The sequence below is a fragment of the Cucumis melo genome, chromosome 10 (assembly GCF_025177605.1).
Source record: "Cucumis melo cultivar AY chromosome 10, USDA_Cmelo_AY_1.0, whole genome shotgun sequence".
NCBI lineage: Eukaryota > Viridiplantae > Streptophyta > Magnoliopsida > Cucurbitales > Cucurbitaceae > Cucumis > Cucumis melo.
This window is the reverse complement of record NC_066866.1, coordinates 16614560-16642252: the sequence shown is the minus strand read 5'-3', so window position 1 is coordinate 16642252 and position 27693 is coordinate 16614560. Positions and strand designations below refer to the sequence as shown.

Here is a 27693-nt window from a genome sequence, read left to right as displayed (position 1 = left end):
AAAAAAAAAAAAAAAAAAAAAAATTCAATTTTCAATTTAACTTAAACCTCCCCCAAATTCAATTTAACTATTAAACTACCTCCCTCCGAATTCAATTTTCAATTTAACTAAATTTTCAATTTATCTATAAACCCCCTCCCTCTAATTCAATTTTCGATTTAACTATAACCCCACCCCCACCCATTTAATTTTCAATTTAACTATAAACCCTCCTCAATTCAATTTTCGATTTAATTATAACCTAAACCCTAAACCATTCAAATTTCAATTTAACTATATTAACCCTCCCAATTCAATTTTCAAATTAACTATAAATCATAAACCCTAAACCCCTTCAAATTTAAATTCAACCACAAATTACACACATTTTATACAAAAATACATTTAACAAACAAAAATCTATTCCAAAAGAAAATCCTAAAACAATTTTCCTAAAAAAAAAACCCTAAAACATAACTTTAAACTAAACAAATTTTAATTTTCCACTTACCTAAAGTGGCAGACGGCGGCGAAACAGGGGCGACGAAAACGATTCGATCTCCTCTCAGCTTCGACAATCTCTTCCTCTCTTTTTCCTCTCGGTTTCAGTTCTGTAAAATACAGAACTGAAACGATTAAAAAGGGGATTTCCCGACGTAGTGTCGCAGCGTCGGGAAATCCCCAAAAAGGCATCGGGAACAAGGGAATTCCCGATGCTCATTAAACAGTTTTTTCGACGCCGCACAGTGCTAGGATTAACTTGAACATAAAAATGATATTATGCAAAAAAACAACTCATAGATCCAAAATTAACTTGAACATAAACGTGTATGTAACCACCGCATAGATTCAACTCCCTATTGTAAAACAATGCTAGGATTGATCATGGTTTTTTGGCATCAACACATAAGTGTACAAACATTTCAAAACTTATAAACCTTAGACAAAATACATTTGACTAAAACTTTTCACACAAAGGAAAAAAAAAAAAAGGAATAGAAAGATACTCTTTCCATTATTTATTAATGGTAAATAAAAAGTGCAAAACCTCATGAATTTCTGTTTCCTCCAGGAAGGTCACGGCTCTTCCAACCACTCGGATGTGATTCGTGAAATTTGATTCAAAGGAAAAAGCATTAACAGTACCGGAATCTCTTGAAGAAACAGGAGTATTAACAAAGGACAGAACGAATCCAGGAAATTAGTCCGCAAGAAAACTGGCATGGGATTTTAGAGGGAACAAAATGATGCGTAGAATCCATTTTGTGAAATGGGTTACCTTTTTCTTCATGATTCTACACCAAATTCTGCCCTTCAATTCCGCCTTCTCCATTTGCGAGTATAGTTTAGTTAACAATGGCAAGATGTATAACTTCAATCTGGCATCGCCCACCTCCAAATCCCCTCATGGAGTCCTCAGCGAAGACGGGTATTCTCTTTCTTCCCCACGGACTGTGCTTCATTGATTAGAAGTCAATATATGAAAGTTTTATCAGTTTCTTCATCTGGGTGTTGCTTCTAATTTATTGCTTCTCACTTAATCTTGTCTGCTTTGTGATGGAAGTGAAGTATGAAATTGTAGTGTAGTTTCTACTGTTCTATTAGGAGGAGTTGATGACTTCTTAAATATCTATATGGAATTCAGTTTAGAATTTGATAAACATCAAGTTGGTTCTGCTATGAGACTGATGAGAAGCTAGTCGTTCACTTGTTCATTATGCTCAATGTGGTTAGAATTATGTGAAAGGTTATGCACTAGGTCATACTCCTACGTAAACAATTATTGGGTATTGCTTTGAGCTGGGTTGTCAGTGTTAATAGGAAAATATTGGGAATGTTATTAGGTTATTAGTAGCAGCAGTAATTTTGAAGGTGGAATGTGGAGATATAACCATCACCCTTTCCAATGGTTATTATAGTATTCAATCTCAAGAGGGATATCTCTCTCAGAATCCAGCCTCTATGGACTTATTCTCCAAAATAATACCTTACCTCCACACTTCATAACTTCCTCTATTTATAACCACATATCTGCCAGCTCTCAAGTAATTACAATTGTGCTTTGGGAAGGGGAGGAAGGGAGTGGTTCTCATCTGATTAGTTGGGATCTGGTGGAAAATCCTGTGAATTGTACGGCAAGGAAGAGTATTCCTTCAGAGGAGTCCTCCAATAAGAAAAAGCCTAGGGAAAATTGGATGAAAAACGAGTGCTCGATTTTTGAGATTCTGTGCGGATATTCACTAAGAAAGTGACAAGAAAATACGTTCTGGGGGTGTTGAGATAAGTAATTTAAGGTTACACAACAAATTCCTATTGGCTAAATGGCTTTGGCATTTTTGCCCTTGAGGTCAGGCCCAATCCTTATACCAAGAATCCTTGTGAGTAAATACGGTTCCCATCCCTTTGAATGAGTGGCGAGAGGGGTTAAAGGCACACATCGAAATTTGTGGAAAGATATTTCTTTTCAGCTTCCCTCTTTTTCCCATCTTGTTTTTAGTGGTGTGGGGGTAGGGAAGGAAATGTAATTTCGGGAAGATCATTGAGTGGGAAATAAATCCATTTCCTTTGCGTTTCCTTGGTTATATCACTTGTCTCCCTTTAAAAACCTTCACATGTCTGATTTTTTGATTTGGTTGCTGAACTTTGCAAAGGACGTACCTCTTCTTTCTTTGATTAAGGGTTTTAAATTTTCAGAAGGGAGACAAGATATTCGGGTTTGGAGTCTAAACCCTTCTAGAGGGCTTCTCTTGTAAGTCGTACTTTAGGATTTTATTGCTCTCCCGCTGGTGAGTCGGTCTTTGATATTTTATGAAGGGTTAAGATTCCAAAGAAAGTTAAGTTCTCTTCTTGTCAAGTGCTGCTTGGTCCCGTTAACACTCTGGATAGGCTTGCACGAAAGATGCCTTTGTTACTGGGTCCTTTTTGCTGCATCCTTTGCCTGAAGGCAGGGGAAAATCTGGATCACCTTCTTTGAGAATGTTTGTTTGCGAGGTTTGTGTGGATTTGCTTCTTTTAGGAGTTTGATGTTGTGCTTGCTGGCCGATGGATGCTTGCTCGACATTTGAGGAGTTTCTACTCCATTCGCCTTTCAAAGAGAAAGGCCTTTTTTTTGTGGTTTGGTGAGGTGTGTGCCTTGTTGCGGGATCTTTGCTTTGAGGGAGAGGAACCATAGAGTGTTTAGAGTTGTGGATAAGGAACCTAGAACCTTGTGAGATTTGGTCCTTGGTGAACTTCCATGTCTCTCTTTGAGCTTTGGTTTCAAAGTTTTTTGTAATTATTCCCTAGGAAATATCTTACTTTGCTAGAAACCCTTTCTCTAGGGTTTTTTTGTGGACTTGTTTTTGTAAGCTTTTGTATTCTTCATTTTTTTCTCAATAACAATTGTTTACATCTAAAAAAATGTAATTACAATTATGCTACCAGTACTAGTAGTATCCTAATAAGTTAATTACTTTTCTAATATTTCATTATTTTCCTATTAATTTTCTAACAGACACTTGAATTATAAGCGTGCCCATGGAAATGAGTTCTGAATATTGGGAGTATTGCAATTTCAAGAGGGCGATCTCTCTCACAATCCACCCACTACGACTTATTCCCCAAAAGGCCAAAACAATACGTTACCTTACCTCCACTTTTCCTAACTTCTTCTGTGTATAACCTCTCCTCTGCCTACTTTCAAGTCATTACAATTATGCTACTAGTACTAGTAATTTCCTAATATAATTACTTTCCTAATATTTCATTAGTTTCTTGTTAATTTTCTGATAGAAAGTTGAATTATTAGAGGTGTACATACAAATGAGTTCTGAATATTGGGAGCATGAAACATATACATCAACTGAGCCTTAAGCCAAAGTCTTGTTTGGGAAACAGTCAACACAAACTAATGACTGCTTGAACGATTTTCAAAATGAGCCACAAAATTGATGCTAGACCATTGTTAAAAGAAGAGTGTGGTTTATCTTTGTATTTGGTGTGCTTGCCTTTTGAACTGATTTCTCCTTGTAAGTTTAATTTTTGTGAGGTTAACTATAAGTTCTGCTTTTTATTTCCTCCTCTTTTTCATTCCTTTTCCATTTTTTTTTAATTCCATTAATTTCTTTTCAGGTTTTACAGAGTAGCAGTAAATAATACTGTTGTCTGGTTTCAGGTTTGCTCCATCAGGTTACATATATATTTTTTTTCATTTATTTTTTACAATGAGAAATGTTAAATTCCATTTAGAAAAAATAAAAGGATGTACGAAAATAAAAATCCCATTAAAAGGAGCCAAACTACAAGAAAGGGCCTAGTCAAGATAAATAAGATCTAACGAATATTGTTTTTCATTAATGATCATCAATTTTTTTTCAATAAGGTTTTATCCTTCCTTCAGATTAAATATTTCAATAGATATGCGATACATGCTCAATTTTTTGCAAAAGTTATGTGGTTACTGAAGAAGGATTCTTTCTAGCTCTATTCGGTTGTTTTACAATGAAAGACATTATTCACATTCATTCATTTCATATTCAACCCGATGTTACAACCCTAGATTTGAGGTGGAAGATTTAACAAAGAAGGTACAAAGCCTGAGGTAGGACCGTAGGAGGACAAAATATTTGTTGTGGAAGGAAACAACTGAAGAAAGATACAAATTTATGTAGGAAGAATAAATACAGATGAATGGGAGCTTGGTCCATGAGGGTTTGGATCAATTGTTGGGTTGTTTCCAACATTTTTTATCTTTTACTTTGTCCAGCATATTCTTTGTGTGTTAAGAAGACTAGATGCCATTTCCTTGATCTATACAATATATATAATGAATTGATATGATAAAGATGCACTCAATCACCCAATGTATGATAACTCTAGCGATATTCTTATAACTTTTAGCCTGATTTTGGAAATCTATTCTATGATTTTCCATGTATTTTTGTGATTATTTATTTATTTTTTTAACTTTATGATATCTTTTATGCTTTTATGGAGCAGCTATGTGATGGGATGATTTTCAATCACGATCCACCTATGTGCATTGATTGCTCGGTAAGTCCATCTCATGTTCCTGTTAGGCATTGTTAAAGAAATTGTTTCCTTAATAAAATGAAAAAAACAAGAAAGGGCAGGAGAATATTGGGAATACAAATCATTACGTTAAAGATTGCTGAAATTATTTCATTCTTTTTTGATATATGATATGATATGTGTTTCTCAAATAAAAAAAATGACGTTATTTCTTACAGAAATGGAGTACGAGCTTTTCCTGAATGTTTTGTTATTATAATTTTATACCTAATTTTTGGCTTCCTGCTTATTAGTTTTTCTTATTGCGTATTGCAGGGTTGTGGGGGACCTTCACACTGTGGGATGGGCTGTGGTGCACTTGTAGCAAACAAGATAGAAGGTAAATATTTTTGCATCTAGCTAAATTTAAATTTTTAACTCCAGAGCTTCACACACTACTTAATTTTGTTATAATATAAATGTGATTAAAGTAGAATGGGATAGAGATTTGAACATGTAACCTCAAATGATAGAGTAGGTGCCTTAATTGCTCATGCTCATGCTGACTAGAAATGTGCAATCTAACGGCTCTGTTTTTCTTTGACTTGAAAAATCCAAGGTTTATTGTGTTTAGGGCAACCTTTTAGTTGCTCTACTGAAGTAGCACAGTCGTAAACGTGCATAAAACACATACATGGCATGGTAGGAATCTAGGATTTGTCATATTTTTAAAATTTTACCTCACAATCATATGACACATACATGGCATAGTAAGAATCTGTAGTATGCCATTTTCAATAAAATCTTTTATAAGACCCTGACAAGGACACGTATAAACACATTCATTTGAATTAATTAGTAAATTAACGATTCAATTTAAATCAGTTTGACTATGTCAATAACAAGTTACTGTAGAAAAAAATGAAATGTTGGTTGATATTGAGTGAATTTCTAGATAAGAAAGTGTTTTTGGTCTGTTATACTTGGTATGTAGAATTTGGTGGAAAATTTGCCAACGTAAGTGGGTTGGAAACGTGGTTCCAGATTTGTTCTCAATTATATTTGTAGAAATATCCGATTTAGTATTATTCGAATAATTGAATTGATACTTACCTCCAATATTTCCCTTCAAATTCGCCGCTGTCCTTGTGATCTCACGATTTTCTACTCTTTAGGCCAATTTCATCATCTGTGCTAGCCTAACAGGCTCCCAACATTCGACTTCTGCTTTAATCCATGGAATCAGCCCGTTCATAAATGTTTTCTCCAGGACTTTGTTTGGTAATTCTGGTAACGGTGCCACTGAAAAAGGAGCAATAACCAATTTCTTGTTGTCGAAAAGATTTCGATATTCTTCTACGGTTGATTCTTGTTTGATTGCTAGAAATCTTCCGCAAATTGAGCCCTCTCTGATTGATTGGAATCTCACCAATAGCCTCTGTTTTAAATCCGCCCAATCCTTAAACTCATTGCGTTCTTCTTGCGACCTGTACCAGTTTGAGGCAGCTCCGTCAAAACTAACCACTGCGACAATCATTTTCTCTGAATCGGTGAGATTATGTATCTGAAAATATCGGTCTACTCGGAATAACCACGAGTCGGGATCCGTTCCACTGAAAACTGACATTTTCACCTTCTTAAATTTGCTTCAATCACCCAGACTTAGATCAATTTCTGTTTTTTTCACTCGTGCTTCACTTCTAATTTCTTTCACCAATGAACTTTCTTCTTCCATTGTTTTCATTGCGGATCCATGACTTACAGATTCGGTTACTCCTTCGTTCATCACCGATTTCTCCTTCGCTGTGCTTTCAACGTATTTTAACAACAATTGCTGTTGTTTCTCGGCCTGCATTTCCAATCTCTCTATGCTTTTCTCCAAGGACATGAGGTTTTCTTCGATCGCGGGTAGCTTGTGCAATTCTGTTCTTATTCCTCATATCTCCTGATCGAACATCTCCAATTTCTCCTCAATTCTCTTCTATGCCATTTTCTTTAGGTTTCCCAGAGATGAGAGCTCTGATACCAATATGATGGAGCCCGAAAAGATGATACTAGAATTGAAATGATATTATCTTATTTGATATAAGCAGCAGATGAATTACAAGAACAATGAGATGAATAATGATTGAATTGATAAGGAAATCCATTTGAGAAACTCAGAATGAAAACCCTCCTCTCTCTGTTATCCTTTCTCTCAAGGATAGAACGTAAACTAATCAAATCACACCTAACTTTCCCTCCCCTTTGAACAACTATTTATAACAAATATAACTCTAATTAACTTGGGTCCCTTTGTGGTCCCCCTTGACACGTGCTATTCCTTTCTTTCCCTTTCTATTGTATTGTGAAACAATAGGTGGTCTAACAGTTTGTTAGGATTCTCATGATTGGACAGTTGGTGCATCAGGTTTTTGAAGGAGTACTTTCGAGCAAAACATGGTTAATGTCATGTTATTTTGGTGATTTGTTTAGGAACCAAGGTTGTATGAAATGGTGGTTAGTGTTAATTTTGTGTAATAATATTGAATAGTTGGCTTGCATTGAGCTACAACTAATAACAAAATAAATCGACTCCAACGAACTCAATAAAGGCAAGAAACATAAAAGGAAAATACTAATATGGAAAATACAAAATAGGAATAAACCCTAAGGGAGCATTTGGGTCGAGGAGTGACTTATAATAGTCTGCGGATTATAATGGTCTAGGTATTATAATAGTTTGTGTTTGGGGTGCAGACTAGTATATCAGCTTTTGTCGGCGTTGCTTCTTTTTGTGGTGGCTACTACTGGGTTTTTCGCTTTGGCTTGGCCTTCTACTTTTACTTGGTAAATATTTGGAGCTTAGTGAGAGTGGAGGTGTGAGGAAGAGGAGAAAGGGGGGTGAGAACAAGTATTATCATAATAATAGGGCCAAACATGGAGTGGGCTAAAATAGTTGGAATGAGATGCCCAATGTGGTATTTAAGTAGCTTGGCTCTCTTACCTCAATAGTTCTCCAAGGTTCTTAAGTACCTAACATGGTTCAACCGTATTGAACCATGAATATAGTAGAAGGTTCAATAATCAAGTTGAAAGGTCACCAAAATCAATAATGATCACTACTGGAGTCTGCTTTTTGGTATCTAACAATTTCCCTACAGATAACTCAGAAACCACACCAAAATAGAGCAATGACATGGAAAGTGTTATGATATTACAAAAAAAAGTTCCCTTTACAATATCAGGTTAGAACTAGAGAAGAAAACACACAAGAAAGGATAATCCAACTATTCGAGAGAGCTGGACTCTCTAAAGGCAATTACGCAATCAAACACCCAAATTCTTCACACTCACCAACGATGCCCAAAAACACTTCTAAACTTGGTGTAAACCAAGCTAAACTTAGAATAACAATAGGCTCCCGTATTTATAGGGGCAGACCAAGCTAAAATTGAAACAACTTTACACCATGGTAACAAGGTTTAATTAAAGACAAGAAATAGAAAACTCAAAACTGAAACAAAGTGTTCAATACTACATCAACTCTTAAATCACCAATTAACCCAAAAGCTTAAGGTAGTGGGTAGGGGAAAATTTAACATATTATCTAACATTCCCCCTCACTCATGGGCTTGAAATATCAAGAAAAACCCAACAAGTGGAAATTAATATTAAATAGGGAGGAAATAACGTTGCGGGGGCTTGAACCAAGAACATCTTGAAGTAACCTGCTCTAATACCATCTTAGATCACCAATTGACCCAAAAACTTAAGCTAGTGGATAAGGACAAATTTAATATAGTATCTAAAATCAACATTCCACCCTACCCAAAAAACTCGTCCAAGCTGAAAAGAATCGCATATAAGGATGTAAGTCAGAAACATTAAAAATTAGATTGATGTGGAGTGAAGTGGGAAGGTCGAGGTTATAAGCATTTGCACTATATTGTTGCAATTTGCAATAAGGACCAAGCTTTCTAGCCTTCAATTTATTGCTGTTTTGGAAATGTATCGTGAGTAGGCCACTGATAAACGGGTAAGTGGTCATAATTTTAATCCATACCATTCACTTACCTAGGATTTAATATCCTATGAGTTTCCTCGATAATCAAATTTTATAGAGTCAGATAGGTTGTCTCGTGAGATTAGTGGATATTGAGGAGCGTGTAAGTTGACCAATGATCCAAACACTCATGAATACCAAAAAAAAAAAAAGGGGAAAAAAACTAGGCCACATGCTAGTTTTTTGTGGTCATAAGTTTGGAAGTAAGAAAGCTATAGTTTGGGTGAACCTCTCGTGTTTCCTTTTTTGCCTAGTTTGGTTTCAAAGCAATAGAAGGATCTTCAACTAATATGAACCTGACATTGCTCAAATTTGAGATTCTAATTCTTTTTTTTCTTTTTGTTGATAACAACAAATCTTTCATTGAGAAAGAATGAAAGATTAAATGGGTGAAAAAAAAAAAAGCCCAAAAAAAGAAGAGTCCCACTGTAAGAAGGGACTCCAACAATAAAAAAAATCAAGTCTAAAGGGTAATTACAAAATCCAAGCCCAATGAGAGACATGAAGACGGACATGTGCCCACACGTCTCCACTCACCCTCTCAACCCCCAGACACCCTCCTATTCCTTTCGTCCCACAACACCTATAAAATAGCAAAAACATTAGCACTCTAGAGAAAACGGCCTCTCCCTAAACAGCGGATTAGGATCTCCTCGATCATATCTCTAACAACTCTGTGACGAACACTACTCATGCCAAATGACAGGAAGAAAGCATTCCCAAACAGCCTTACCAACACATAATGCCATAAAATATGTTCAAGTCTTTGTCCAACTTCCGACAAAGGATACAACAAAAAGCAACGACTACGTCTTCCCCATAAGCCTATCCAACGTGCTAATACGACTGTGGAGAACTTGCCAAGTAAAGAATTAAACCTTTTTAGGGACATTAATCCTCCCCAACGAATAAAAGACCGACTCACCCAAAGGGGATCAGACACTGGAAAAAGGACTTACAAGAGAACCCGTCCAAAGGATTAGGGCTCCAAACTCTCACATCTCTTATCCTAATACAAAAAGGATGATTCACTAGAATCGAAAGAAAGGCCATCACATTTGACATCTCCCTGCCGCCTGCGGGTAAGGGCTTGATGGAAACCAAAAGAAAATGAGTACGACCTCCTAGACCACACAAGAAACTCAGAGACAAAATGATTTTTAAGCAAAGACAGATGTTGCAATTGGGGAAAAGTCCCCCAGAGGGGACTCTCCCCAACCTAGTGATCTTTCCAAAAGTACATTTCCCTCCCCAACTAACCCAGGGAACAAAGTCGGGGAGCTCTTCCGAAATGTCTTTCCAAAGGTTTTGTTAGGGATGGAACCATGTTTACTCACAATTATCCTACACCAAAGAGAATAAGGCTCTGCGGAGAAGCACCACAACCATCTGGCTAAGAGGGTTTTATGAATCTTTAAGTTCCCAATCTCTAATCTCCCAAAAGATACCGATCTCTCAATAACCTTTCGTCTAATCAAATGAGAATCCTTACCTTTTCCATCCTCAACCCCTTCCCCGAAGGAAATCACGCATCAATCTCTCTAAATCCTTGCAAACTTCATTCAGGGCTCTAAAGAGAGAGAAGAAATAAACTAGAATGCCACTCAAAACTGGTTTTTATCAGAGTTAGACGACCCGTGTTAGAGAAGAAGCTCTTTTTCCTAGAGGCCAGCCTACTGCGAACTTTATCCACTGCAGGGTCCCATAAAAGACACTCTTAGGATTGAGATCCTATTATTCTTGAAGCTTCATGATATTAAGTCTTATTATCATTTTTATTTCGTAATTAGTCTGTAACTAGTAACTACTATACATGCCAATTGGGGTACTTTTTTTTAATGCAAAGTATAATAGAAACTTCAGAAGGAGATCTTCTGGGCCATGTTGGAAAATAAAATGCTCTAGCTATTGTTTAAGGGAGTTGAACGTTCAGAAACAATAACATTTTTGCATTTTACTTTTTTGCAAAGAAAAATGGGACTTCATGCATCTTAATAATATTATTGGTGTTCGAAGAATATTTACATAGCCGCCCTCATACTCGATCTGTGGTATAAATGCAGGCTATGATGTATGCACAACCATTGGTCTTGTGCCAAGCACGAACATCAGCATCATTGGTAAGTCATATTTGTTCTTTCGTACTTCTCTTCAGTCAGTTTTTCTTTTTAATATAGTTTTTAAATTCTTTTAATATAATTTATTCTGTTTTTTCTTCCTTTTTTCTTTTATAAATATTCTCATTTTATTTTGGACCATGTAATAGCATGTAACATAAATAGTTTAGTCTCGTCACATTCTTCGTTTTTATTTTCTGTTGTTTATATTGAATATGCTTGTTTTACATGTACCATGTATGTGCATAATTTCAATTCCATGACCAGAGGTCCAAGTTATCGCCACGGTTCGTACGTGATGACAAGTATATTAATTGTTTATCTTATGTTGACAGATATAAAAAATCCTGACAGGGGTGTTGCAGTTAAGATGTCTAACATTGGCACTAAGGTCAAGTGCTCACTTTCCGTGTCTGTAATTTGTACGACAGATGGTATTCAGGTGTGTTTTGTGCCATAATATTTGTGAATGTAATAAAAAATAGATTAATATTTGTCTGTTTTCCAGGTACCACAAATTTTGGAAAAGATAGGGCCTTGTGACTATGTGAGTGCCTTGACTTTATAGACATGACAGCTCTTCTTAATTGCTTTTTGCCCTCTGAAATAATTACTCTTTAGGTTCTATCATTAAATATATTTTCTTGTGTGCATCACCAAGATACTTGTGTCTTTGTCGAGAAGGCCTTTTCCTACTACTTTTTTTGATCTGATATTGATCGACAACTAGATTGAAATTTACAATATCTTGATCTATTCTCTTTCTCTCTCTTTCTTATTTTGGAGTAATATCTATATCTAGTTTATTCACTTTCATTTTATAATTATCTAGTTACTTTTTGTATGATTTTCAAGATTATTACTGTCTTGTCTTATTTGGACCGTCTAATTTTGATTATTTCTTATATGATACAAAAACTTGTACGTGAAGAATTTAAGAAGATAAACACAAACAAGGGAGAATAATAAATACCCCCAAGAACCAAAGGAGTAAAAAAATCGTATGTGAAGAGAATTTGAAAGGATCAATACAAACAAGAGAGAATAATAAATAGTCCCAAGAACCAAAGGAGCAAAAAACTACATGAAGAATTTAAGAAGAGAAATACAAAAAAGAGAGAATAATAAATACTTCCAAGAACCAAAAGGTGCCCTAAAAGTATTATTCAGTTGATGTGTTCGGAAACAAAAGGAAATCAGAAAAGTCAAATAGTTCACCTAAATATAAAGAAATATGGTTATTTTCTCTTTAGAACTCAAGGACACAGTTGTACAACCTATAGAACAGATCCTGTTCAAGTAAAGTCATAAAGAAATATGACTTGGATACGAGTACACAGCCTTTTGTTGGAGTACTGAAAATTGGATTAATCTGATAACTTTACGATTGAAGTTGTTTCTTATAAGCCACTCTGGTGTTGCGCTATCTCTCTTATAAGCCCCTTTACAGGTTTGGCATGATAGCTGCATGTTAGCCGGTTATATCAGCTTTCTCCATGTCCACCATTTCTGCCTTCCAGAACTGTTTCATCTTGGATGCCTTTTTGTCATGCTCAATTCTTTTTAATATATACCCTTTTCTGTAGAATTCAAATATATCATAAGGATCATAACTGTTCCTATCCAATTTTGAGTACTCCATCATGACATGACTTCAGCTATTGCTGTTTTCATCTTGAAAAGTTGGCATAATTTCATCATTAGGTTTTAACTTTTATAGCTGAATTTGAAGCGCTGGAATGCACTGGAAGTTGTTTGGATTTCTTTGTTAAATCATGGAGGGAGTTTGTTTGTATTGAAAGCAATTAACAACCCGAGACTTACGTGGAAACCTATGAGAACCGGGAGAAAAACCACGATATTTTAATTTTTATTATTTTTCTTATGAACAAAATACAATAGGTACAAAGGGAGAATAAATAGAGTACAATAGGAATAAGAAAGGAAAAGATCTAGGAAATATTTAGGAAATAAAATCTTATATATTATTCTTTCCAAAAGTACTCTAGGGCAAAGCCCTATTCATTCTAACACTCCCCCTCAAGTTGGAACGTAAATATCGATGAGTCCTAACTTGCTAACGCAAAGGTCGAAGTGTGGTTTGAGAAGTCCCTTGGTAAGAACATCGGCAATCTGTTGGCTTGAAGGAATGTACGGAATGCATATGCTTCCACTCTCAAGTCTTTCTTTGATGAAATGCCGATCAATTTCAACATGTTTAGTTCTATCATGTTGAACTGGGTTGTTAGCAATACTAATAGTGGCTTTATTATCACAAAAAAGCTTCAACGGTGTCTCACATTCCTGATGAAGATCTGACAAGACTTTCTGGAGCCAAATTTCCTCACATATTCCTAGACTCATAGCTCTGTATTCAGCCTCAGCACTGCTCCTGGCCACAATACTTTGCTTCTTACTCCTCCAAGTTACAAGATTGCCCCAAACAAAGGTACAATAACCGGAGGTAGACTTTCTGTCAATAACAGATCCTGCCCAATTTGAGTCAGTATATGCCTCAATGGTCTTTCTATTTGTTTTTCTAAACATCAACCCTTTACCAGGTGTATTTTTCAAGTATCTCAGGATTCTATTAACAGGTTCCATATGTTTCTCATAGGGAGCCTGCATAAACTGGCTGACAACACTCACAGCAAAGGAAATATCAGGACGAGTATGGGATAAGTAAATTAATTTACCTACAAGGCGCTGATATTATTCTTTATCAATTGGAACTTGATCATCAGAGTTTCCTAGTTTACAGTTGAATTCAATAGGAGTATCAACAGGACACATCCCAACATACCTGTCTCGGTTAGCAAATCAAGGGTGTATTTTCTCTGAGACACGGAAATACCTTCTTTAGATCTGGCCACCTCCATTCCAAGGAAATATTTCAGATTTCCCAAATCTTTGATTTCAAATTCATCACCCATTCTCTGCTTTAGTTGACTGATTTCTGTTTGATCATCTCCAGTCAAAACAATGTCATCTACATAAACTATTAGAATAGCAATCTTCCCTGTCTTGGAAGCCTTTGTAAATAAAGTATGGTCAGATTGCCCTTGACTGTACCCTTGGGACTTGATAAAGGTAGTGAATCTGTCAAACCATGCTCTCGAAGACTGTTTCAGACCATATAGGGATTTTTGGAGTTTACACACCTGCTGACCAAATTGGGCTTCAAATCCTGGCGGGGGGCTCATGTAGACTTCCTCCACAAGGTCTCCATTCAAAAAAGCATTCTTAACATCCAGCTAGTATAGAGGCCAATCTTTGTTCACAGCAACAGATAGCAGGACTCTAACAGTATTTAATTTAACAACTGGAGAAAGTTTCTGAATAGTCAATACCATACGTTTGAGTGAATCCCTTTGCAACTAACCTTGCCTTGTGCCTATCAAGCGTACCATCTGCTTTGTATTTGAGAGAGAACACCCATTTGCATCCTATAGTTTTATGTCCCTTGGGTAGAGCACAGATCTCCCAAGTTCTATTCTTTTCAAGAGTCTTCATCTCTTCCATAACAGCATTCTTCCATTCAGGACACTCTAGAGCAGTGTAGATATTTTTCGGTATTACGGTAGAGTCAAGGTTTGCTGTAAACGCTCTAAACTGGGGAGAGAGATTATCATAGGAAACATAGTTGCAAATGGGATGTTTAGTGCAGGATCTGGTACCTTTTCTCAATGAAATTGGAATGTCAAGAGAGGGATCATACTCATCAAGTTTCCTTGTATGACCCTGTTCAGCTTCATCGTTATTGGTTTCTATTCTAACCTCAATCTCATCATCACGGTTCTTTTCTTCCATATTTTCAAGAACAGCAACATCAGACTTGTCATTCTCACTCATCGTATTATTAGTACAAGGTTTTGTAGGGTTTTCCATATCTTGGTCTCGAGGAGGTTCGAAATCTTGGACTGGAGCCGGCGGTTGACTAGTAAGGGACCCAACTTCCTTTATGAGATTCCTCCTGTAATATGTTTTCCAGGGAACTTGGTTTGTGGGTAAGATTATGGGATGAGGATCAATGTTAAACACGGTAATAGGAGTAGGTTCAACAAATTCAAAGGTGTTGTTAGACTCTTCACTCACACTCTCCTCCTGAAGATGGCTAACGGGAAAGTAGGGTCGGTTTTCACAGAAAGTAATGTCCATAGTGACAAAGTATTTCCTAGACGGCAGGTGAAAACATTTATAACCGCGCTGGTGAAGGGGATACCCAACAAACACACAGGCCTGAGCCCGATGGGTAAATTTGGACTGATTAGGGCCGAAATTATGGACATAAGCGGTGCACCCAAACACACAAAGAGGAACCTCAGAAACAAGGCGAGTAGAGGGGTAAGACTCCTTATGACAATCTAAGGAAGTCTGAAGGTGGAGGATACGAGAAGGTATTCTATTGATTAAGTGAGCGGCTATAAGAATAGCATCTCCCACAGGTATGATGGAAGGGAAGTGGAAAGCATAAGTGAACGGGCTACTTCCACAAGGTGACGGTTTTTTCGTTCGACCACGAGGTTTGGTGAACAATCCCCTTGGATGCTAGAAATTCACTAAGGTTATGGTTTTGGAATTCCTGACTATTATCACTTCGAAGAATTGCAATTTTTGTATGAAATTGTGTTTTGATAGTATGATAGAAGTTTTGGAAAATGGATGGAACCTCGGATTTATCTGTGATAAGGTAGACCTAGGTAAGACGGGTATGGTCATCAATGAAAGTTACAAACCACCGCTTTCCTGAGGAGGTGGTGACCTTGGAAGGACCCCAAACGTCACTATGGATGAGGGTAAACGGTTGTGTAGGTTTATATGGTTGTGAGGGAAAAGAGACTCGATGTTGTTTAGCCCGGATACACACATCACAAGTTAGAGAAGAGACATCAAGTTTAGAAAAAAGGTGGGGAAATAAATATTGCATATATGTAAAGTTTGGGTAGCCCAGTCGAAAATGCCACAACATACAGTCTTGTTCAGAAGTGCTAAAATAGGATGACAGTAAACTAACCCTAGACAAACTACTACATGAGGTATCATCATCAAGGATGTAAAGTCCCCTGCTATGCCGGGTGTCAAGGGCATAATTGTCCAAGGTATTATTTACCGATGACCGTATGCCCGAATACCCCCAAATCACTTTATCTTTATGTCTTGAAAGTAGTTTAGGTTAATTCTTTCGTTTAGGTGTTGTCGAGTCACAGTGTGACATTTCGGCTTTTTCATATGCAAGCCTGCCAAGGCCAAAATTCTCAATATGTACTATAGGGGGTACATGACTAGTCCGACCCCGCACAAGCCTTGTCGCACTCTTTGCAAGTTCAGCTATTTTCTTTGCAATTGACAGTCTTCAATGCTTTCCTTATGATGTTTTCAACTATTTAATTTCTCTCTCTCGTTTTATAAAAACATTTTCTCAAGAACGAGGAGGGAGGCTACATCATACTGCGACTTTGTCCGCGGATTCCGAATTTCGAACGGCTGACTTGTTGATCGAGCTAAACAAGTGTCGCACAATCGTGTTGAGAAGTTACGATTGTGACAAGTGGTATCAGAGCCAGGTTGGCTAATTGACGATAAGACCGAAACATGTCGTCGTCGAATCCATCGGGCAAGGCCCAGAAAGACCGACTAGTGGAGCTAGAAGAGCAGATGCTCTACCTAGTCGAAGTTCCCGACTCCATCCGCTACTTGGAGTCTCGTCTCGGTGAAATTTCCGAGAAAACTAATATGATCGATGCGGTAGCTGGCCGTGTCGAAGGGTTGCCGATACAAGAGTTGTTGGCAAGGGTTGACACCCTAGAAGAAAACACAAATGTCAGAAGAACTGTTAACTACGAGCGTGGGGACAGTTCATCAGGCTTTGCTGCCCACATGGAAGAACGTGTCAACGAGCTAGATAGCTCTCAAAAGACACTATTAGAGATGATAAACGGCATGTCAGAGGATTTTAGAGTCACCCTCGATGTCGTTAGAAATGAAATCGCAGACGTGAACGCAAGGCTGAATCTCACGATGCGAGCAGTGGCAAACCAAGCTTCAGCTGGAGGAGCGATTTCGGTTAGCAAAGTAAAGATCCCGAAACCAAAGCCCTTCTGTGGGGCAAGAGATGCAAAGGCTTTAGAGAATTATATTTTCGACCTTGAACAGTACTTCAAGGCTACAAACACCGTTACCGAGGAAGCCAAAGTGACATTGGCCACGATGCATCTGTCTGAAGATGCCAAGTTGTGGTGGAGGTCCCGGTATGTGGACATACAGGAAGGACGTTGCACAATAGAAACTTGGGATGCCCTGAAGAGAGAACTCCGCTCGCAATTCTTCCCCGAGAATGTGGAAATCCTTGCTCGGCGAAAGTTGCGCGATCTAAGACACACTGGCAAGATTCGGGAGTATGTGAAACAGTTCGCGGGGTTGATGTTAGACATCTGTGATATGACAGAGAAAGACAAAGTTTTCTGTTTTGTCGAAGGGCTGAAACCGTGGGCAAGGGCCAAGTTGTATGAACAAAGGGTCTAAGACCTCACGTCAGCGTATGCAGCAGCCGAACGGTTGTTCGATCTGACAAGTGACTCTCAAGATGTGAGACGTCACCAAAGTTCCTCACCTGGAAGGAACAGGAATAGTCGTCCGAGTTCTCCCAAAACTGCAGGGGGAGAGAAATGCCCTGGTGAAGACCGCAGATCTCACCAGTCAAACACAGGGAACACATGGCAAAGGTCGAATAATCAAAGCCCACCCAAGCGCCGCCTCAGTTGTTTCATATGTGGTAGGCCACATATGGCAAGAGAATGCCCGAATAAAGTTGACTTTCATGCGCTTCAGGCCTCATTAATCGCGGATTCAGATGATAAATCAAATCAAGATGAGGATGAAGCGGGCCTGATAGATGAAGGCGAAAGGACTCGAATAGGGGCCATAAAATATCTGTCGTCTCTCCAGAAAAAGTCAGGGGAGAGAAACGTACCCACGAAAGGGGGCTTATTATATGTTAATTCCTGGATCAATCAAAAGCAGACGAAAAGCACTATGATTGATTCTGATGCAACCCTTAACTTCGTAACAGAGGCAGAGGCCAGACGGCTAAGACTCCGTTGGGAGAAGGATTCAAGAAGAATGAAGGTCGTGAATTCCATTGCCCTACCTGTTGTCGGATTAGTGAAACAAGCGACGATAAAGTTGGGAGGATGGAAGGGCCGTGTAGACTTTGTGGTGGTGAAGATGGATGACTTCGATGTAGTGCTAGGAATGGAGTTCCTCCTTGAACATCAAGTTATACCAATGCCCTCAGCCAGATGTCTTACTGGATCCTTTCCCACGATAGTGCAAGCAGAGATTCGTCAGCCCAACGGGTTTAAAATGATATCGGCCATGCAACTAGACAAGAGTCGCGCCCAAGAGGAACCACCATCTGTGGAGATCTTGCTTGGGGCGTTGGAAAAGCCGAGAGAGACAGTCCCCAAGGACACTCTGTGTGTCCCAGAGAAGTGCCATGGTGCGATGCCAAGTAGTTGGCCCAAATCCGTGTTGATGCGAAGGACGATCGACCAGGGAAGAGAATTGTTGCCAGAGGCAAAAGCGCATGCGAAGAATTCTTATCGCATGGCGCCACCGGAGTTAGCCAAACTTCGGAAACCATCAAAGATGATGTTGAATACAGGATTTAGTAGATCTGTAGAAGCTCCGTATGGAGCCCACGTCCTTTCCCTGAAGAAGAAGGACAGAAGCCCACAACAGTGTGTTGACCGCCGTACCCAGAGTAAGCACATGGTTCGGCGTAAATGTCCACTCCCCATGCTCATGAGGCGGGTGGACCGCTCACGTGGAGTGAAGCATCTCCCAAAGTCAAATGACCAACCGAGGCAATGTCGAGTAAGAACAACGAAGGCAAAGGGACTCGAGAAAAATTGTGTCACTAGGCATGAAGCATATGAGTTCCCCGTGGTGCCGCTGAGTCTTACTGATGCCAAGGGAGGAAAGTGTTGTTCTGTGCAGAGCCAGATGAGCGCGCTGAGTCATGTGGAGGAGTGCCACCAAGGTGGGTCGTTGAGAGAGGAAGACACTCAGTGGAGCGAGAACCGCGAGTGTCAGGTCGCCTTCAATGGTTCAAAACAAGCCATGATCGAGGGGCCAAGTCTTGGGGTCGTCGGTGCGACCAAGACTCCTGAAGTTGAAGCCGAGCAATTCAGCTGTGTGCTCGGAGAATACCTGCATCATTGTGTTGATGACAGACAAAAGAATTGGGCTCAACTGCTGCAGGTAACCCAATTCGGTCATAGTGCTCAGACAGACTTGCTGATCAAGAGAAGTCCGTTTGAGATTAAAGGTAAGAGGCATTCTGTATTGCCGCCCGTCGCTGATGACCCTTATGTAGGGGACCGCCCTTAAGTTCACAGAGTTGAAGAGGAATGGGAACAGATGGCCGACATCGCTCGAGTATGCCTAGAAGAAGCTTCAAGGCCGATGGAGGAGGGGGTAGATCGAGAGCGATGCCCTCTTGAGTTCGAGTGGATGACCAAGCTCCCAGTTAACGGTGCAACAACGCCGTATGATTATTTGTCAATCTGGACCTGGAGGAAGACAGAGAAGTCGAGGAAGCCCTTGCTGTCAGAGTAAAGACTGGTAGAAGGCCCACGAGGGAGATACATAAATTCCTGGTGAAGCGGAAGAAGCCCCTCGTGGAGGTAACCAATGGAGGACCTGTCGAAGACTTTGAAGCGTGGACGCAGAAGACCGAAGAGCTCCAGCTTCGTCAGTTGACGAGGACGTCAACCGTTTAAGTGGGGGAGAATGTCAAGGGCATAATTGTCCAAGGTATTATTTACCGATGACCGTATGCCTGAATACCCCAAAATCACTTTATCTTTATGTCTTGAAAGTAGTTTAGGTTAATTCTTTCATTTAGGTGTCGCCGAGTCACAGTGTGACATTTCGGCTTTTTCATATGCAAGCCTGCCAAGGCCAAAATTCTCAATATGTACTATAGGGGGTACATGACTAGTCCGACCCCCGCCCAAGCCTTGTCGCACTCTTTGCAAATTAAGCAATTTTCTTTGCAATTGACAGTCTTCAATGCTTTTTTTATGATGTTTTCAACTATTTAATTTCTCTCTCTCGTTTTATAAAAACATTTTCTCAAGAACGAGGAGGGAGGCTACATCATACCGCGACTTTGTCCGCGGATTCCGAATTTCGAACGACTGACTTGTTGATCGAGCTAAACAAGTGTCACACAATCGTGTTGAGAAGTTACGATTGTGACATCGGGCAGTGCCAATCGTCCTCCCCGAGCTCATGTCCTGAAAATAAACCGATTCAGGTAAGAAGATAGCTTTAAAATGCAACTCACGAGTGATCTTGCTTATATATAATAAATTGTAAGACAGTTTAGGGACATGCAAAACATTCTGGAGAGCAAAACTGTCAAAGGGAACTATTTGTCCTTTGCCAGCGATCAGAGCTAGAGAGCCATCGGCTATTCAAATTTTTTCATTACCGGCACACGGGGCATATGAGATAAAGTGTTCCGAAGAACCTGTCAAGTGATCTGTAGCCCCCGAGTCTAAGATCTAGGGATTCTTCCCATCAATGCTAATAAGCCCAAGGGACTGAGGCATACCTGACTGAACAATGGCACCCAGAGTCGGAGTCTTGGTCTGGCTCACAGTAGGATCAGTTGATTGAGAAGTGCTAGCAGGGGTAGTCTCACTGATGTAGGCACGTCTTGAGTTCTGTTTCTCGTTGGAGGACCGTTTCTTACCTCCTGGGGACGACCGTGGAGTTTCCAACACTGATCCTTGGTGTGCCATTGTTTCTTGCAGTGCTCACACACAGGAATTGACTTTCCATTATTCTTGTCACTGTCATGATTTGAGGACCGAGCGCTAAAGGCAGCGGAGTCAATGGTAGGGGTAGTCAATACACCCATGGCATTAGTGCGATCCTCTTCCAAGCGGACTTCAAAACAAACTTTCATTAGGGAGGGAAGAAGTCTTTGTCCGAGTATACGACCACAAACATTATTAATTTGGGATTAAGTCCTGCAAGGAAGTCATAAACATGGTCAGCCTCTTCAAGTTTAGCATATTGTGTACTGTCATTTGGTGTGTCCCAAACTGTCTCTTTGCACAAATCTATCTCTTGCCAGAGGAGAGAGAGCTTGTTAAAATAGGTAGTTACGTCCAGGGTCCCTTGTTTGCAATTATGGATCTGTTTTCGCAGTGTATATAACCGAGAGGCATTTTGTCGTTTCGAGTAAAGGGTCTGAGTTGTATCCCACAAATCTTTTGCTGTGGCTGCATATAGTAGAGGCTTGCCGATCTGTGGTTTCATACTATTAATCAGCATGGACCGAATAAGTGAGTCCTCTCCTTTCCAGAGTCGTTCCAAGACGTCTCTTGGTGAAGGACGTACAGTCTCTTTAGTTAAGAAGCCGAATTGGTGTCGACCTTCGAGGAACATCTTTATTGATTGAGACCAAGAAAAATAATTTTGACCATTTAATTTTTCACCTGAAAAATTTCCTGTAGACGAACCCAAAGAGCCAGTTATATAATTTGACGGTAAATTAGGGAACGAAGTTACCGGGTTCTTGGAATACATCGACAACTCGGTTGGTTTGGAATGCGTCGAAGATTCACCCGCTTCAACGTCCGATCTGTTCTGGGGTTGATCAATTTCGTTACCAGAAAACAGCGGTTGCTGTAAAGAGTCGACGTACAGCGGATGCTTACTGTACAGATTTGACAGATTTACGGTTGAGGGTTGCTGTCTGGAACTCATAGGCGGCGCGTGAGGATGCAGACGACCGGAAGGGTTTGACGGTTGGACATCCGACGGTGCGTAGAAGGGAACAGGCTGGGCGGTGACGTGAAACGGCGGCGGCGCGTGGGCCCACGCGCCGGACACGAGCGGCGCGTGAATCATCTTCTGGTCAGACGGCGGCGCATAGGCTGTGGAACCACTCCCGTTGGGTAGATCGGCGGTTTCTGTAGGTTATGGAGCAGTTTCTCCATGGTGGCGGCGACGGCGGCAGTGACGGGTTCAGTTTCGATCTGGGTTTCTCCTAGGTTGTTTTCTAAAGTTTCGTTATTGCTTTGCTTGATACCATATTGAAAGCAATTAACAACAACACGAGACTTACGTGGAAACCTGAGAACCGGGAGAAAAACCACGATACTTTAGTTTTTATTATTTTTCTTATGAACAAAATACAATAGGTACAAAGGGAGAATAAATAGAGTACAATAGGAATAAGAAAGGAAAAGATCTAGGAAATATTTAGGAAATAAAATCTTATTTATTATTCTTTCCAAAAGTACTCTAGGGCAAAGCCCTACTCATTCTAACCGTTTGAAAAGCTGTCCATGATCATATTCATAATATCTTTACTCCTGAGGAGAATTAGCTTGCAGGTACTTTCTGATGTCTGTTGATTAAAACATTGTAGCTATCATGTAAATATCAAATGTTCTTTGTTACCTTTAGATTTTGGTTACTTTTATCAAAAAGCATATTCAGTGTTGCTTGTGATTGAAGCTTTGGTGTAACAGGCTACATCCTTGAGGCACCCTTCTGGTTGTGCAAAGATTGTACATGTTCATAGAAGAGGCTGGGGCTTCTTTGGGACCTTTACAATCATGTATTCCACTCCCTTTAATGTTGAAAGTTAACTTATATTTGTCAACATTGTCCAGTAGTTAGCTAATATATGGTTCTTTGTTTTAGTAATTATTTTTTTGGTTTTTGCAGCATATTATGTCTTTTTGGAGGATATCTTTTGGCTGGGATCGTCTATCGATATTTTGTTCTCAAAGTTCGTGGTGTTGATGTATGTATCCTTATTCTATTTAATAAAATAGCTGCAGTGGTTTTTCCCATATGCTACCTTTAAACAAATAAGAAGTTCCCTAGTTTGTTGTTGGGGGGGGGGGGGGGGGGGTAAAGAATTGTCTTAAAGAAAGTAACAAAAGAATTTTGCATGTAAACGAATCCTTCAAGACACTGTACACTATTACAAAAGAATAAAAATTAGAAGACTTATCTTCGAAGGATCTACCATTCATTACCTTCCAGACTTGCCACAAAAGGAATCTGAAGGCACAACTCCCGACCACCTTGTCCCTTTCAAGTTTTACACATGGAGGCCTTCCATAAGCCAATTGTCCACTTTCTTTGAAGATGAAAAAAAAACCTCTCGAGCTATTCAAATCTACATGAACAATGGGAGACAATTTCCACCTAATTCGAACACATTCTACAACCTGAGAGTGTAGGGACCACCTCCTAAACTTTCCTTGGAGTCTATCCTCAGTATTCAGACTTCTAAAGGCCAAGGACCAAATAAATTTTCTTTTATTATGATTTATTATTTTTGGATCAGTAACTAAGTTTTCGTTGAGAAAAAAATGCATGAATACAGGGTCGTACAAAAATGGGGCCTGTAAATGAGGGAGGCAATCTGAAGGAAAGACCTCCAATTAAGCAAAGATAAAACCAAGCGAAAAATTGCAAAAAAATTTTTGTAATTGAAGCTCACAAGGAAACATAAATCATCCTAAAGGACCAAACATCATAAGAAATAAGGATGATGCTCCATGAATCCTTTGGACTCTTGGTAAAATATTCAAGGAAAAATAGAAATTGTTGTGATTTGTGTCCAGATCATGAAATTACGAAGCATAATTTTATTGAATTGGATCAATACTTCCCCTCTAAAGGTTCTATTCTTCCTCTCATTCCAAAGTCTCCCTCAAAATAGCACTCACCCTCGCTTGCCACAAAAATGTTCCTCTCTTCCTAAAGGAAGGATGAAGAAGGAATTCTTTAATCATCAATCTGCAGTCACTCTGTCTAGCCGATAAAAAGGTTAACTCGTTAAAGAATTAGTCCACACAGCATAAGCAAAATCAGAACTCCAAAGCTTGCGTTCAAGGTCATCTGCAGCCCTCCTGCAAAGAATGCAACACCCCAACCTTATCAAATTAGGTACCTTCCTTGACACACTGTCTAAGGCATTAACCCTTCCATGAAGAACTTACCGAACAAGAAACTTAACCTTCTTGAGAATTCCCATCCTCCACATTGAAACAAAAATTGAATTCATTGGGGGAAGAAAGTTGACCAAACAAAGGAAGAAGGACTAGGGCACCACAAGAGAAAGTCCCTCACCCAGGAGAGCCCTGAAACACCGCAACAAAGAAAGGAAAGTGATAATATCCTTCGTCTCCCTTGCAAATAAAGAATAGTGGAACTCCAAGTGGGGACTGGCTGAGCCAAAACATTAGACACTGATACTTTCTTCATTGAAGATAAATGATATAAAGGAAAAGCAGAGTAGAAGGATCTTTCCCCCAACCACCTATCTTCCCAGAAACAACGAGCAAAGAGGGAGAAATTCTTAGCTATATCAACTGATGGTTTATTTCCTTTTTTCTTCTTGAACTCTGGTGTCATCTGGCAAGAGACACCATAAATTCTGGAAAACCTTTTTCCAAACAGAGCCATCTTATTGAGTGGACCTCCAAATCCAGTTGGTCAGCAAGAGTTATTACAGCGAGTGAGACAGACCTCTACCAAACCGTCAAGGGAGGTTGGCAACACTCCCACTTGACTAAGTTGCTGCCCAGGTTGTACACCCTTTTGTTCCAAATGAAGGCCAAGGTAGAGTTACAAATTCCTCCATTCAGCTTGAATTAGGAAAAAAGTGTACTCAGCAAAAGAATGTAGCGATTTTACACCTAGGAAGACTCCCGAGTCCAATTTAAAAAATAAATGGTGGTTGTCATCTATCTCGGAATTACTACACTTATTTAATTTTGAGCTGGCAAGCTGGAAAAGTCTTAGGAAGCACTCTTTCAAAGCATATCTAGTAGCCCATACATTGTATACATTTCAATAGGTTTCCATTTCTCATCTCAAACGTGTGGAAGCACTTGGCTCTATGAATTCCTGGTACAGCTGTAGCTTGTATTACTGTCCTTAGTGGCAAACCAATTTGATTGTTCCAAATCATGCATACCAGTCATAATAGTGTGCCACATGTCACTTGCTACCGGAGGAAAACTCTGCACTCATTTGGAACAAGAAGTGCACTTTTCTTTCTTATGTTTCCCCAACCTAGAAGCACCTCCCTCCGAAAGAAGGAATTCCATGTACCATTTCATCAAAAAGATGCTTGTAGCCATCATATTCGGTTATGAATTGAAAGAAAGTGCCTCGTCTTCTGTAAGTTGATGGATTTTTATGCTTCTTTCTCATTATGTTCTAATGCTAGAAAGTTTTATGTTTAATAGAACATTCACGATGTTCTTTTTCGTATCACCATTCTCTCTTGACACTATCCAGGGAGAATTACTTGGGTTTATGTTTAGTGTATCAACTCAGTTCATATCTCTACTACCTTTATAATATATCCTTGATCTCAACATTTCTTTTTCCAGGTTATTCCCAACCTAGAATTCTGGCTTAGCTTACCTCATAAAATTCAGGTATAGCTTACTTCTATGTATTTCGACTTCTCTGTACCTCTTTCATGTAATTAATTACTACTATTTTTTTTCTCTACTTCTCTATATCTCTTTCATATGATTGTGACTGAATATCGCATTGCAGAGTTTATTTGCATCTCTGGTCCGAAAATTTAAGGGACCCTCTCGAGGTCATCGAGATTCTTATTCTCCGGTCAACTTCTGATTGCATACATTTTTGCTTCAAATTGCTGGTAAGACTTCTTGTTTTCATTGCAATTTTACTATGATCAAATTCTAATGGGTTTGTTTGGTAGGCAATACAGCTTTCATCTAATGGGTTTGTTTGGTAGGCAATACAGCCAGAGGAGTTCAGCCTGAAATTGCATCAAGCAGCCTTATTAACTCTACTTTAGAGCTTTCATCTTGTTCATTGGTGTATTAGAACCATAGAGAGAAAGAGAGAGAGAGAGAGAGAGATAGCGCCTGTAGGCTAGCCTTTTGCTCCACAATCCAGTCAAACCTGAGAATTAGGCTTCAGTTTTTACATTCTTTTGACTATAGTCTCCTGAAATATTAGGCGCACAAGGTTCTGTTATAAGGATCTGAGATATATAGAAAGAGATCTTGCTTGATATGTGATTTTTTTATAAATAATTTATTACGAGGGTAAATTGCAAAAACTACCCCAACTACCTCTAAAGTAGAACGGTAATTATAATTATACTCTCAAATTCCCAATTTTAAAAATTGAGTCTCCAAACTTAAGTGTTCAAAATGGACCTTAAAAATTACCTAGTTGTATAATTTTTAAAATTTGTATAAGTTTGAGAGTTTAATTTTTATCATTTGAGTCTGATTGATTTTTACAAAATTTTCCTTGTTATTATTATTTTCAAATAATAATGATAATAATAAAAAGAACAAATGGAAGTAGGAGAAGAGAAGGTATTGGTACAATGTGTTTTTTTGTTCTTATGTTCGGTATGTAGCTTGTGTGAAACGGCTAATTATTATTTTCTTAAAATGAATATTTTTAAAATTAGAAACTTTTCTAAATTTGATTAGGATTAGTATATTTTTGTAGTAATATTTATTGACATAACCAGCCATTTGAGCAAGAGATAGTAATGCTATTGAACTTGATCACATGCTAATTATTTGCCTATTTTATAATCTAATTTCATGGTTTGAAAATTACTTTTATCCTAAATTTTACTGAAACCTCAATCTCAATTTCAATTTTGCACTCGAAAACATTTTTTATTTTTCAATTTAACCCTTACTTAACTTTACTTTTTTTTAATTTTTTTTATTTCCTATTTACATTGATAACCTTTAGTTTAGAAATTTCAACAAAATAGAAAATTTTAAAAGGGTGGAAAAAAAAATTGAAACCAAGTACTCCAATTACCCTCGAAATTGAGACCTAATACGAATAATAAATAATAAATGATTATAAGTATATATACTTTTGATAGAGTATGAAATTTTACTAAATTTATAAATATTTTAGTCATTTTGTCCATTTAAAATAAATTTTTTATACAAATTATGATATCAAGTTATTGACTTTTAAACTAGTAACGTCTCATCAATTTGGATCAAGAAACTCAAAAAATTAGAGACAAACTTGGAACCAACTACATAGTTCATAGTACCAAAATTTTGAACATATCTATTTTTTTTAAAGTATAAAAATCAATGATTTTTCATGATTAATCTCTTTTGTTGGGCACCGAGTCCACTAAAACTAGCTAAAGGGAAAACCTAATAAGTATATTAGCAAATCATAGGCCAATTTGAATCCATTTTCACAAAAATAAAATAATGATTGTAGAATAGAAAATTTACCCAAATATAATCTACAATAACAATTACTATTTTTATGAGAAAAAAAAAGAAAAAAGAAAAAAAAGAGAGAGATAGAATCAATCGATTAACATGGCTTGCAAGTTAAGCTCACTATTTTTGTAGTCCCAATTGCAATTTGATTTTACTCTATGACTTACATAATAGGGTATGATAGTACCTAACCACCTTTGAGCTGGAAATTCTACCAAATATTCAATCATTTTTTTGCACCTAAAAC

The 27693-nt window shown here is 38.5% G+C and overlaps 1 protein-coding gene across 9 annotated transcripts; it reads left to right on the top strand.

The window, feature by feature from the left end:
- The first annotated feature begins 946 nt into the window (after positions 1-946).
- On the top strand, positions 947-26275 carry LOC103495149 (uncharacterized). 9 transcript variants are annotated; one of them, XM_051091470.1, is made up of 14 exons: positions 1013-1408; positions 3473-3631; positions 3751-3986; positions 4090-4132; positions 4957-5010; positions 5305-5368; positions 11077-11133; positions 11466-11572; positions 11639-11677; positions 22686-22774; positions 22885-22963; positions 25575-25622; positions 25747-25855; positions 25955-26275. In XM_051091470.1, exons 5-13 carry the CDS (start codon positions 4969-4971, stop codon positions 25825-25827), a joined length of 606 nt encoding a protein of 201 aa, XP_050947427.1. In that variant the 5' UTR covers positions 1013-1408; positions 3473-3631; positions 3751-3986; positions 4090-4132; positions 4957-4968; the 3' UTR covers positions 25828-25855; positions 25955-26275. The 9 variants fall into 9 exon arrangements, with proteins under 9 accessions (XP_008454838.2, XP_008454840.2, XP_050947426.1 ...); XM_051091471.1 differs by lacking the exon at positions 3751-3986 and having other exon boundaries at positions 3473-3688; XM_008456616.3 differs by lacking the exons at positions 3473-3631; positions 3751-3986 and having other exon boundaries at positions 947-1408.
- Positions 26276-27693: the final 1418 nt, after the last annotated feature.